The following is a 12,803-nucleotide window of genomic DNA, read 5'->3' as shown; positions in this document are numbered from 1 at the left end:
CTTGTGTGTTACAACGGATAAAAGAAAGAGAGAAAATTATTGAAAGGGTTACCGAGAGCTCCAACCATCGATTCAGATTCAAAAAATTGGAAGATTCTGCGAATCGTTCGATCTGTACTTGGAAGCGCAACCTTCTTCTTCTTCTTCAAGACTCAATTTTTTTAGGTTTTTTGGGAAGATGATGAACGAAAAGAGAGAGAGAGAAGAGAAGTTGCAGAAGATATTTCCAAGGAGAAGATATCCAAAGGAAAACATGGTTTTTGGGTCAAATTTTGGGTTCTATAAGTTTTTTTTTTCTTTTGTGGGTTATTTTCTTCCTTTTTTTAGTTTTCCAATGATTGTGCTTGTATTCTGAACACGATGTAAAACATTTGCTCTCTCCATTTTTTGCCTCCAAAAGTCTTCATAAGTCATTTTCGGAATTTCTTTTTAATTTTGTTTTGTAATAGGTTCAATTTAAGGTTCAATTTTGTTTTGTCATAAATATAATCTATTGCGCCGGATAATCTGTGGATCATCATTGGGCTGAACGCCAAGCTTAGTGATCTTTCAAATGTAGACAAACCAAAGGACAACTTATGACAGCTAGCGGAAAAAATTAATCAAAATATTGAAGTCTTGTTTTGTCTTGCTTTGTCAAGATCTGGAGTAGATGCAACAGCATGGTGAAATCGTGGGTTTTAAATGTTGTGAGTCCAAGGAGATCTATCTGGAGTAGATGCAACAGCATGGTGAAATCGTGGATTTTAAATGTTGTGATTTCACATGTCAGAATTCTGTCTTGATGGCACAAGGAAACTTTCAAAAGCCTAAGTGTTCTCACTGCTCGCTTGTTGGACATATTGCGGATAAATGCTACAAACTACATGGATCTATCCTCCAGGACATCCAAGGGCAAAGAAGAATAACTATGTTGGAAGTACTAACTTTGCTAGCACACCAGTCATGTTGAAGATATTAAGGATAACACCTAAGGAGAACTTCAATGAGGACATGTCTAATGAACAACTCCAACAGATGATATCTTATCTAAGCACTAAGCTTCAATTCTTCGAGTAACACTTCATGCTCTGATAAAACCATAGCTTCGACTTCAAATTTTGTACTAACTATCTGGTACATTTCTTACAGATCTGAACTGGTCTGGTCTAACTAAAGAGAAAAACCACCACCTACAATATTCTGTTATCTCTAAAATATTATTTGCGATTGTTGTACCTCAGCATATCTTTCTGTTTAAGAGGCCTAATTTCAAAAGTCATCCAAGTTAATTTTTCTTCTATTTTTGGGCCTAATCTTTTAAAGGCTCATTTTTTGTTTCCCCTGAAAGTCTAACCCCTTGCTATCCTCCATTCTGCTGTTCTCTGAATTGCGACCTCAACCGTCTCTCCCCTTCTAGATTAAGTTTATCATCAAGTAAGAATCTTCTGTGTAACTTTTCAATTTTCAGTGGAATAGTATTGTTAGAGGCTCATTGGAGGTAAACTATCTCTTCCGCAGGGTTTGAAAGAGCTGAGAGAATCAACAATCCAAGCAACGACATTCACAGGAAATCTCGATGCTCCAGTTGATGAAACTCTGTTTGATATTGAGAAAGAGATCGATGATTTATTGCCAATTAAAGTCAAAGAACAGAGAGTGAGCAACTTGCTTCAAGCAATAATGGTTGGAGGATGTGTTGCAGCTATGCCTCTCCTTAAAATGATCCCTACATCAGTCCTTTGGGGATACTTCGCCTTCATGGCAATTGAAAGCCTACCCGGAAACCAGTTCTGGGAAAGAATCTTGCTTCTCTTCACAGCCCCAAGCCGTAGATTCAAGTAAAAATCTCAATCTTTTTTTTTTTATCGCCTTTTACTTTTCAAGAATGGTTTACTGAACTATTTACCAAAATTGCAGGGTTCTTGAAGATAACAACGCAACATTTGTGGAAACTGTTCCATTCAAAACGATTGCAATGTTCACTATTTTCCAAACAACTTATCTTTTAACCTGCTTTGGTCTCACGTGGATCCCAATAGCTGGAGTTATGTTCCCTCTAATGATCATGTTTATAATACCCGTAAGGCAATATATCCTCCCAAGATTCTTCAAAAGTGCTCATCTTCAGGACTTAGACGCAGCAGAGTATGAAGAAGCACCCGCTTTACCATTCAATCTTGCAGTATCGGTAAAGGACTCCATTACAAATTCAAATCAATATCCATTTGTCTTTAATTTCTTGATAGTTGTTTAACAGATTTTGGATTTTGCAGGAAGCTGAGGTGGGGTCAACAGCTTCGTATCCATGTGATTCTGAGATTCTTGATGAGAAGCAGAGGAAAGTTTAGACACACGTGTAATCCTAAAGTTACTAGCTCAACTTCAACTCCAGTTTATAATCGGAATCTTTCTCAAGTGTTTAGTCCTAGAGTGAATGATTAAAGAGGTGAGATGAGTCCTAGGGTTGCTGGAAAAGGGGAAAATAGTGCAAAGCCGAGTCCGTTAAACCCATCATCGTCGTCAAAATGAGTTTAGCCATTATGGAGGCTTGATAAAACTGGAGGAGAGTATGTATGTTTATAAATTAGTTCATTAACTGATCTTGGATCTAATGCTTTCTTGAGTTTTCTCTTTTACCTATGTCTGTTTGCATTTCTGCTTTTGATCTCGAATCATTGTAAAATCTCTTACTTAACCTATGGAATGTCGGTAAATTATATACTATATATGTAGTAACTACAGTGAGTTGTACTTAAAAGGAAAAATATTTTCAACACAAATTAAGCCAAAAAAAAAACACAGAACACATAACAAATAAAGGGAAAAAAATTATAAAGAATAAGAGTGATCAGACACTCAAATAGAAATGCATTCTAAACGGACAGCCGAGGGAAACAAAGAATAGACTAAAAATTTAAATGAGGTCAAAAAATGTTTATACCAATCTAGAAAAATAATTCAACCACGCTTCTTATTTATCAAAAATATATATAACAAATTGTATTCCTTGTAGGACATATGTATTCCCATTGTAATTTCCTTTATAAAGTTATAAATGTCCATAATTTTAAAACGTTAGAAAATATAAAAGGATCGAAAATTAAAATCCCCACTAAACCAAATAACTCATACAATGAAGTCCTAAATTAATGTTTAAGAAGGTAACGAGCAGAACTCATAACGATGTCAATATCAAAGGTCCTAATTAAACCAAATAGTGGCAGGTCGACATTAATATTTTAAACACACACAAACGTAACTGCAACAAACGTCGACTCTATAAAGGATGGAAGAAAAAATAGTAGCAAAATATACTCTCCAACTTTCGAAAAATGCAACGAAACACACGCTACTCACCTGACGAACTACCAAATAATGATCTAGGATGGAAAGAAAACAAAGCAAAGGGTGATCAATGCTGGAAAATAACAAGAAGTCCTTACACAAAATCAATGTGCAAAAACTACAATGCTACTTCACTACATTGAGAGAAGTTCAACAAACCATCATCTGTAGCCTCACTGACATGGAAACAACTATCATCTGTTTCTTTTAATAATGACCTATATTTCCAATGTAAGAGTTCTTTACAAGTTCTTTTGTTCAAATGTTATGTCGATGTGTCCAATCACAAACAATTGAAAATACAACAAAAGAGAAAACAACTTATTAAAAACAATAGCGCAGCATGCCAACATAAATCAACAGATATTACGAACAACTATGAACACGAGGATAAAGATATTAGCAAAATGGTGCACAAAGAACAACTTCAAAGAAAAGTACAGTAAACAAAAGCAAGGTCGCAAAAGTACAAAAGGGCATACACATATGTTTCTGACTTTTGGAATATTTGCTCATCCGATTTGAATGATCTGATGTGGAACATGAATCTTAATTAATTTAACTAGTTCACCCATTTAGAGATACTTGTTTGAAAAAATTGCAACTACATCTTCGTGAACTTTAAATTCCTAAGGTTTATGTATAAGTTGTGTAACTCGTAGTATTCGTAGCTGCTCTTCTTTGTTTACCTCAGTCCAAAAGTTTAATCTTCTTTTTGTTAGTACAACCATTAAAAGTAAAAGTCCCTTGTTTAAGTTCTATGTTGACGACGTTCTTATATCCAATAGCAGACATTTTTTACTAATGAGCAAAAATGACCAAGTGTTTCATAGAAAACTTGTATCCGTCATCGTAGCTGGGCAAACCAGCCATTGTCCAAAAAAATACAAACCAAAAAACACAACAAAACAACATATAAAGTCATACGATCCAAAGTAAAGATAGACAGAAAGAGAGAGACATGTCAAGATCCAACAGATTAGTCGACCTCCTCGATCTTAGGGCCAGAACCGCCTGGAGCAGGAGGAGCATCTTCGTCCATACCATGGGGACCTGGACCACCGGCTTCACCACCAGCTCCTTGGTATACCTTGGCGATGATCGGATTACAAACACCCTCCAGCTCCTTCATCTTGTCTTCAAACTCGTCAGCTTCAGCCAATTGGTTACCATCAAGCCATTGGATTGCTTCGTCAATCAAGTCCTCAATCTTCTTCTTGTCTGCAGCTGGAAGCTTCTCACCGATCTTCTCATCACGGATGGTGTTCCGCATGTTGTAAGCGTAGTTCTCAAGAGCGTTCTTGGCCTCGACCTTCTTCTTGTGCTCCTCGTCCTCTGACTTGTACTTCTCTGCTTCTTGAACCATCTTCTCAATCTCGTCCTTGGAGAGACGACCCTTGTCATTCGTGATGGTGATCTTGTTCTTCTGTCCGGTGGTCTTGTCCTCAGCAGATACGTTGAGGATACCATTAGCATCGATGTCAAAGCAGACAGTGATCTGAGGGACACCACGAGGAGCCGGAGGGATTCCGGAGAGCTCGAATTTACCGAGAAGGTTGTTGTCCTTGGTTCTGGCTCTCTCACCTTCGAACACCTGGATCAACACGCCGGGCTGATTGTCTGAGTAAGTGGAGAAGACCTGCTCCTTCTTGGTCGGGATGGTTGTGTTCCTTTGGATCAAAGTGGTCATGACACCACCAGCAGTTTCCAAACCAAGGGAGAGAGGAGTTACATCAAGGAGCAGAAGGTCTTGAACTTTTTCGTTTCCTTCACCGCTGAGAATAGCTCCCTGGACGGCTGCACCGTATGCAACAGCCTCATCAGGGTTGATAGACTTGCAGAGCTCTTTACCATTGAAGAAATCTTGGAGAAGCTGTTGAACTTTGGGGATACGGGTGGAACCACCGACAAGAACAACTTCATGGACTGAGTTCTTGTCCATCTTAGCATCACGGAGACACTTCTCAACAGGCTCCATACACTTCCTGAAAAGATCCATGTTAAGCTCTTCGAATCTAGCACGGGTAATTGGAGCAAAGAGGTCAGCTCCTCCATAGAGAGAGTCAATCTCGATGGTCGTTTGCGCCGTGGAAGAAAGAGTTCTCTTTGCTCTCTCGCAAGCTGTTCTCAGCCTCCTAAGGGGTCTTGCGAGGCCAGTGATGTCCTGCTTGCTCTTCCTCTTAAACTCTTGAACAAAGTGGTTAACCATTCTGTTATCGAAATCTTCACCACCAAGATGAGTGTCTCCAGCAGTAGCCTTGACCTCAAAGATACCTTCTTCAATTGTAAGAAGAGAGACATCAAAAGTACCACCACCAAGATCAAAGATCAGAACGTTCTTCTCTCCAACACTGGTGGCCTTCTTGTCAAGACCGTAGGCAATGGCAGCAGCAGTGGGCTCGTTGATGATACGCAGAACATTCAAACCAGCGATGACACCAGCATCCTTTGTGGCTTGACGCTGAGAGTCATTGAAGTAAGCAGGAACGGTGACCACAGCGTTCTTGATAGTGGTGCCAAGGTAAGCTTCACTAATCTCACGCATCTTAATGAGAACCATGGAAGAGATCTCCTCAGCGGCGAACTGTTTCTCTTCACCCTTGTAGTTGACTACGATCATTGGTTTCTCAGCAGTTCCTGAAGAGATGATAGTGAAAGGCCACAACTTCCTGTCGCTTTGGACAGATGCGTCACTGAATCTACGACCAATCAACCTCTTTGCATCTGTCAAAATTAAACAAAACAATATCAATAGACCGAACATAAAAAATCAAAATCAAAGTGAACACTACAGACCAAATAAATCATAACCTTAAACTAAAATTCTTTGGTCAGAGAAGATAAAAACCAAAACATCAACAAATCCACAAGAATAGTTCATAATCAGCTTATGGGGTATAACGCAAGAAGTAATTTAACTCAAACCCTAAAAATCATCCAATACAAACCCTAAAAATTCGTAATTTAACTCAAACACGAAACACAGATCGAGAGAATTAATTAAAAGCAGAGTATGTAATAAGATGAGAGAGTATACATACCGAAGACAGTGTTAACAGGGTTCATGGCGACCTGGTTCTTAGCAGCATCACCGATCAACCTCTCGGTGTCGGTGAAAGCGACGTAAGACGGCGTGGTTCGGTTACCTTGATCATTAGCAATGATCTCAACACGGTCGTGTTGCCACACTCCAACACAAGAGTAGGTGGTACCAAGATCGATACCGATCGCAGGACCTTCTCCCTTACCAGCCATTGTTATCACAAAGCTTTTAGCTTATTAAGAATAAAGAGGCTAAGAATAAAGAGGCTAAGAAGTATTTAGAGCTTAGGTTTTTAGGTTTATTGAGTTTGTGAAGAAAGAGCATCCAAGTCTTGGTTTATATAAAGGTTGAGAGCCAGAGTTCTGTTTCTAGAAAGTTCTGTTTCTAGAATGTTCATCGTTAGATTAGGTTTGAGATTGATCGGACGGTTGTTAAGTGAGAGATAACTATTTCCAATTCCTTAAGGCAGATTTTGTTCCGAGGAAAAAGTGATATTGTCCAAAAACGGAAACGGAAACGGAAAAGCGCGTCTGGGAGAATTGGAAAACTGCTCCAACGTTCATAAATTGCCACCACGTCGTGTGTAAACTATCATCAGTAGTGGGCCTATAAGAGATTTCTTTACGCAGTTTGTGGGCCGTTGTGAGGCTCTTCTTTTACTGATTGGGCATTAATAGTTAGAAAAGCTTATTTACTTAATTTATTTTTTTGGGGCTCAAACATGAAGCTGAGAAGAAGTGTCGGCAAAACGGCAAGAAGTCTAATTTGTTAGTTAGATGCGCATAAACGAAAACGCGGCGTTTGTGGTAGTAACGCACTCGATAATAACAAAACAAACACTAGGGGGACGAACGAAGCTCTTCTGTAGTAAAATTTTAGTGGAGCTACTTACACAGAACAGAAGAAGCAATTTTTCAGATCTGAGATCTTTAGATCCGAACATCTTTTATTCGAAATCGTTAATTCAAGGTATGTCATACTTTTATCTTCATCTTTTGATTTCTTCAGGAACTTTTTTTTAGTTAGCGTGAATCACCTGTTTGATGGATCTATCCATTGGTATTGATTTGTTTTTGCGGAATCAAATTCCTGAAATCTGTGTGTCTTAAATTTGTGTCGGTAATGGTTAAATCTAGGAATGGCGTGTATTAGAGAGCATAAAAGAACATAGAGTGTGGATGAATCAAGTCTAATGTCTATATTGGTTTGAAGGTCTGGAAAAAAAAAGATTTTGAGGGATCTAATTAGCCATGTCAAGAAGGCAAGGAACGAGGCGTGTAGGGGATAGTGGAAGCTTTCCATTTGTAGGAGCTTTGCATTCAAAATCTCGTTCGTCTCCTCTGTTATCTGTTTGCCTTCTTCTCGTGGTATGTTGATGATGATTTGTACTATATTGTAATCTCTAAGATGAAAATTTGCTTCCTAGGATACAAAACTGATTGTTTTTGTTTTCCAGGGAGCATGCCTTCTCATTGGTTATGCTTACAGTGGTCCAGGTGTGTATATCTATCTTCAACTAAGTATATAAGATGCATGTCTTTTTTGCTTGTGATTCTGATTTGAAAGCCCTAATGGACATTTCCTGTGTTTACAGGTATGTTCAAAAGTATCAGAGAAGTTAGCAAGATCACAGGTAATTCTTGTTTCTCATCTTCGAGACATGTGCTTATGATAGTGCTTAAATTATGATAATCCTGCAATACTTGATATTAACTTTTGTACTTGTTTAACAACTATCTACAGGTGACTATTCTTGCACATCAGAAGTTCAAAGAGCTATTCCTATTCTTAAGAATGCGTACGGAGATAGTATGCGCAAAGTCCTGCATGTGGGTCCTGAAACATGTTCAGTGGTCTCGAGTCTGTTGAACGAAGAAGAGACTGAAGCTTGGGGTGTTGAGCCGTATGATGTAGAGGATGCAGACTCTAGCTGCAAAAGTCTTTTACACAAAGGCCTTGTACGTGTAGCTGACATCAAATTCCCTCTGCCTTACCGGTCAAAGTCGTTTTCGCTTGTGATTGTCTCAGATGCTTTGGATTACCTCTCACCTAGGTACCTGAACAAAACCGTTCCTGAACTTGCAAGGGTTGCTTCAGATGGTGTTGTCCTTTTTGCAGGTAACTAAACCTAACCATCTAGAAAGAAAACAAAAAACCCTGAGATTAAGAGATGTAAATCCAGTCTGATTGCACTTAATCTTCATCCATTATAGGTAACCCTGGTCAACAAAAGGCTAAAGGTGCAGAATTGTCCAAATTTGGACGACCGGTAAGTTCACTTAAACCATGTTCTTGTCATGAATGTACCAATACATTCACCAATTCAGAGATGTGGGTTAGGTCTATACTTCTCTGTCAGCTAACTTGATGCAATCTCAATGTTTTTGCAGGCTAAAATGCGTAGCTCGTCATGGTGGATCCGTTTCTTCTCACAGACGAATTTAGAGGGAAATGAAGCAGCAAACAAGAAATTCGAACAAGCAGCTTCCAAGAGTTCATATAAACCAGCTTGTCAAGTTTTCCACCTCAAGCCATTACATTAGTACACTATATTATTACTGGTTCTTAAAACATCAAACCAGATATATCTCATCTCTGTTAAATGCCTTTTTCACTATAGAAAGAAACAAAAGTGCCACAAATTGTAAACCACATTCTCAACTATTTTGATTCATAATTTAACTATTTAATAAACTAGACTGCATTTATATGATACAAAGGTATTACATCAACTGATAACATCTGGTAATCTGTTGCTAGTTCGCTAATTGTATAGTCGATGAGACAATTTGAGATCATCCTAACTTCATTTTGGCTCATTCGATTGTATCACTGTTTATCATAGATGTACCTGTCCCAAGGTTAGAGAAGGCTCGATGCAACTCTACAAAAGTCGAGAAGACTAAGAGGCCCCTTTTCTATTTGAGTTGATAGAAGCCCAGGCCTAATAATAAAATTGTATGAATGGACAGTATAAAAGTGGCCCACGTTACACTAGAAATACTCGTAGTGATACACTATAGGTTCAAGTTTTTCTTTTCAAATATTTTCTTAATTCCTTGGTTTGTTGAGCCGACACAGAGTATGTATGTAAACCTATAGCTGCTAATTGAGTCGTTTTCCAATCTATAATTGGTTTCAAATCTTGGGAACCATTTGCCAAAAAAGAGAAAATGAAAAGACAATCAAACAAAATACAGCATAGCAAGATTTATGAATATGGAAAAGGATAGGGAGAGAGACAAATACAAACTGATATAAAGACATAAACATAAGTCGACCATACTGTTTGTTAACTTGGTATCCAATGCAGGTGGGATTTTCTTGTTTTCACTTTTTTGTTTGTTTGTTTGTCAAGTTTGCTTCGATATGAGTCATATGACCTACCCAATTGTCATATAACACCAACTTGTATATCTATCTATATACAACATCAATTTTGGATTAAGTCTCTTTCATGATTTTAATCGCTTTCAACTCTTTATTTTTATAAAACTTTGAAAATATATAACCGAAACATAAACTTCTTTTGGATGCTTCATTCTTTAAAATATATCAACAGAGTGAAATTTCAAATTTCAAAACCCTTGAGGAGAGTTATAGGCTAAAAAACTAACATTTTTTTTTAAAAAGGCTATTTAAATTTGGGTTAGCTTGTTCAAAATATGGTGCAATTGAGAAAATTCTATGTATATATTTTGTAATAAATAAATATAAAAAAAATGATGAAGGAGCGAGGAGGTAGAGACGTGAGGGGAGGCACATGGAGATGCAGTAGAAATAGGGTTGAAGAATATGCATGTGAAAAGTATAGGTTATAAGACCCTACCCACCCCAAGTCCCTACATCATCAACAACATTTTGTGACAACCATCGTGATCTTTCTCTTTTTCAATCTTTTTTTTGTTTTTCTTAATTTCCACTATTCATGTTCCAAGAATTTAAAGCGTAGGCCCCATACAACACTCTCTCAAAACCTGATATGTATATATTTTTTTTTTGTTTTTCACTATTATTATTAGCGTGTTAAAACTTTTTTTTTATTCTACATAATTTCTATTTTTTTGTTCTGTTTCTAATGTTGTAATATAAAAATGGGAATATATCTATTATCTAACAACTCTGTGTTATATGCATAAAAATATTCATATGGAGTTCTAGCTTGATACTTCAAAATATCGAATCTAAAGAAGCTGTATGATATAGTGGATGATTGAATTTTATGAGTTGATATGATATCTTTTTGGTTGTTTCAGAAAACAACAGAATCAAGAACAAGATGATGATGATGAAATGATCAATACCGAAATGTATGGCTTCATCATCTTCTATATATCACATGTGATTTTCAATGAGTCGTATTGCATTCTATCAATTATTATGAGTTGTTATACGATGACCCATTTTTATCGCACCAATCAAATCAATTTGAGCTTTCTAAAATCTTATGAAATACGTCTCATTAATTATTAAGAAATTTCAAAAGTGGGTCTATTAAATAAACCATAATATATAAAATTATATCTTTGAATTAATAACGATTTCCTGACGTCGAATATTTTTTTTCCTTTCAGAGAAACAATACCTACCAAAGAATATTCCAGTTAAGTTAGTTAATAGTTGGAGTCAAACTTAAATCACACAAAATCGCCTAAAAATCTGGGGGCATAAGTTATAACCAACGGCTACCAACATTGGCTTTGATATCGTCCACTTGATTTTCTTATGTTAATATAACTCAATTTGATGGATTAAATATTAAGTTGATAAATTAATCATCATAAGTCCAAATCAATGAATCACTCATTTTAAATCATATTTTCATCAAACACTTTTTAGGAATTTTTTTCTTATAGATAAAAAAAAAAATCCCATGTTTAAAGAAATATTTGCGCGTCCTACTGATATATATCGATGGAAACAAGAAATTACAAGTTCGATCAATCTGTCGATTACAAAACGGAAACATCCTGATCAGTCAAAAAACATATTTGGATGAATATGATCCCACCAAGCAAATAAAAGTTGCTGTCGATGAATATCGAGGAAGGAAATAAATAAATAATGACGGACCAAGACATTTGGGACTACTAGAGTTTAGGGAGCATAAATGGCCCTATTCGGCTTACCCTCTTTCGTATAAACTAATGTGTTTTACATGTATAAATGTATATATACATACGTATATGCATACGTATACATGATCAATCTAATGGGCTCTTAAGGCGATTTGATGTCGGTATGGCATCACACCACCATTTGATCCCCACTCCACTTGTCTCTCTTCCCTTTTCGTGTATGTCATTTCCTTGTTCTTCAATTTTACGTTTACCACCCTATTTTATTTTTCAATAATATTATTATATAAGTCAACGTTGACACTTAACTACAGAATCTGATGACAAAATCTCACACAATGCTCCCAACTTTTATCAACAAAATTACTCACATTCTGCAGAAAGAGAGTTTTACTAAATTATGAAGCATTGAGTTAATCACTATCCAACTCCATAGAGTGAAATATTAAAATATTTATGATATTTCCGTTTTCTGTTTTTAATTGTTTGGTCCCTAAAGGATGGTCATAATAAGGACGGTCCGGCGGTGACGGAAACGCGTAAAGACTAATCATTTTATTATTACTAAATATCATTATTTTAATTACTCATAATTATATTTCCTTTCTCATCCCGATTAAGTACTCATAATTATTCAACATACTTAGTTATATCCTATAAAACAAAGAAAGAAATTAAGGGAAGAAGCTCAAAATGTATATATGGAATTGGATTTTTTAAATTATTATAAAGTATCCATGGTACTAAGATGTATGTGTGAATGCAATAACAAATAGAAAACTCAATCATGGGTCATTCTTATTTTCAAATAGAAACAAGAACTATTGCAATATATTAATCATTTATTTTTATCAAATAATAGCTGATTAATTATTAGCGATCGCATTAAATAAAACTGAAAAGAAGTTGTCTCACATGTCTTAGCGAATATTTACTAAAAAAACTATGGTCATATGTCTGGACGGTCAAAAAGTCTCTCTAGTTTCTGATTCTGTTATGTCGTAAGATTATTATCTATATATACGTCCCAACAGACCCATTACTTCTCCAACCACATCTCACTCTTCACCAACTTTAAACCCTAATTCAGGATCTCTCTCTTTTTTGCTCTCTATCTCTATCTCTCTCTCTTCCCACATTAATCTTTTCTACGACCATAATCTCTTGACTTAAAATCAGAAAATGAAACAGCTTTCGACAAAAGTGACAAGCAATGGTCATGGACAAGACTCATCCTACTTCTTGGGATGGGAAGAGTACGAGAAGAATCCTTACGATGAGATCACGAACCCTAATGGGATGATCCAGATGGGTCTTGCCGAAAACCAGCTATGTTTCGATTTAATCGAGTCATG

The 12,803-nt window shown here is 36.5% G+C and overlaps 4 protein-coding genes across 6 annotated transcripts in view; 3 read left to right on the top strand and 1 right to left on the bottom strand.

The window, feature by feature from the left end:
• Positions 1,340 to 2,703, top strand: LOC104744292 (probable boron transporter 2). Of its 2 annotated transcripts, XM_010465325.1 has the most exons (4): positions 1,340 to 1,416; positions 1,501 to 1,820; positions 1,900 to 2,170; positions 2,256 to 2,703. In XM_010465325.1, the coding sequence occupies exons 2-4, from the start codon at positions 1,663 to 1,665 to the stop codon at positions 2,328 to 2,330; spliced, it is 504 nt and encodes a 167-aa protein (XP_010463627.1). In that variant the 5' UTR covers positions 1,340 to 1,416; positions 1,501 to 1,662; the 3' UTR covers positions 2,331 to 2,703. The 2 variants fall into 2 exon arrangements, with proteins under 2 accessions (XP_010463627.1, XP_019088057.1); XM_019232512.1 differs by lacking the exon at positions 1,340 to 1,416 and having other exon boundaries at positions 1,427 to 1,820.
• Positions 4,158 to 6,654, bottom strand: LOC104744282 (probable mediator of RNA polymerase II transcription subunit 37c). Its single transcript, XM_010465313.2, has 2 exons — positions 6,369 to 6,654; positions 4,158 to 6,051 (listed from the first exon to the last, which is right to left on the bottom strand). Exons 1-2 carry the CDS (start codon positions 6,580 to 6,582, stop codon positions 4,307 to 4,309), a joined length of 1,959 nt encoding a protein of 652 aa, XP_010463615.1. The 5' UTR covers positions 6,583 to 6,654; the 3' UTR covers positions 4,158 to 4,306.
• On the top strand, positions 7,169 to 9,055 carry LOC104744267 (uncharacterized protein At3g49720). 2 transcript variants are annotated; one of them, XM_010465301.2, is made up of 7 exons: positions 7,169 to 7,339; positions 7,507 to 7,737; positions 7,827 to 7,866; positions 7,965 to 8,003; positions 8,114 to 8,488; positions 8,584 to 8,639; positions 8,761 to 9,055. In XM_010465301.2, exons 2-7 carry the CDS (start codon positions 7,621 to 7,623, stop codon positions 8,911 to 8,913), a joined length of 780 nt encoding a protein of 259 aa, XP_010463603.1. In that variant the 5' UTR covers positions 7,169 to 7,339; positions 7,507 to 7,620; the 3' UTR covers positions 8,914 to 9,055. The 2 variants fall into 2 exon arrangements, with proteins under 2 accessions (XP_010463603.1, XP_010463595.1); XM_010465293.2 differs by having other exon boundaries at positions 7,170 to 7,339; positions 7,583 to 7,737.
• LOC104744258 (1-aminocyclopropane-1-carboxylate synthase 5) overlaps positions 12,521 to 12,803 on the top strand; it is a 3,090-nt gene continuing 2,807 nt past the window's right edge. Inside the window, exon 1 of the mRNA XM_010465281.2 lies at positions 12,521 to 12,800. Coding sequence (XP_010463583.1) covers positions 12,631 to 12,800 — 170 coding nt within the window. The 5' untranslated portion in view covers positions 12,521 to 12,630. The remainder of the gene's footprint in view (positions 12,801 to 12,803) is intronic.

This window comes from Camelina sativa, chromosome 2, assembly GCF_000633955.1.
Source record: "Camelina sativa cultivar DH55 chromosome 2, Cs, whole genome shotgun sequence".
Classification (NCBI taxonomy): domain Eukaryota; kingdom Viridiplantae; phylum Streptophyta; class Magnoliopsida; order Brassicales; family Brassicaceae; genus Camelina; species Camelina sativa.
Note: the sequence above shows the minus strand (reverse complement) of the source record. Positions and strands in the feature narration are given on the sequence as shown.

What these genes read in the sequence shown, in the direction of transcription:
- LOC104744292 (XM_010465325.1), top strand. Translation starts at nt 1,663, where the DNA reads ATGGTTGGAGGATGTGTTGCAGCTATGCCTCTCCTTAAAATGATCCCT. An exon ending in GCCCCAAGCCGTAGATTCAA is followed by an intron (nt 1,821 to 1,899) that starts GTAAAAATCTCA and finishes CCAAAATTGCAG; the next exon opens with GGTTCTTGAAGATAACAACG. An exon ending in CATTCAATCTTGCAGTATCG is followed by an intron (nt 2,171 to 2,255) that starts GTAAAGGACTCC and finishes TGGATTTTGCAG; the next exon opens with GAAGCTGAGGTGGGGTCAAC.
- LOC104744282 (XM_010465313.2), bottom strand. Translation starts at nt 6,582, where the DNA reads ATGGCTGGTAAGGGAGAAGGTCCTGCGATCGGTATCGATCTTGGTACC. An exon ending in CCCTGTTAACACTGTCTTCG is followed by an intron (nt 6,052 to 6,368) that starts GTATGTATACTC and finishes TAATTTTGACAG; the next exon opens with ATGCAAAGAGGTTGATTGGT.
- LOC104744267 (XM_010465301.2), top strand. Translation starts at nt 7,621, where the DNA reads ATGTCAAGAAGGCAAGGAACGAGGCGTGTAGGGGATAGTGGAAGCTTT. An exon ending in CTGTTTGCCTTCTTCTCGTG is followed by an intron (nt 7,738 to 7,826) that starts GTATGTTGATGA and finishes TTTGTTTTCCAG; the next exon opens with GGAGCATGCCTTCTCATTGG. An exon ending in TGGTGTTGTCCTTTTTGCAG is followed by an intron (nt 8,489 to 8,583) that starts GTAACTAAACCT and finishes CATCCATTATAG; the next exon opens with GTAACCCTGGTCAACAAAAG.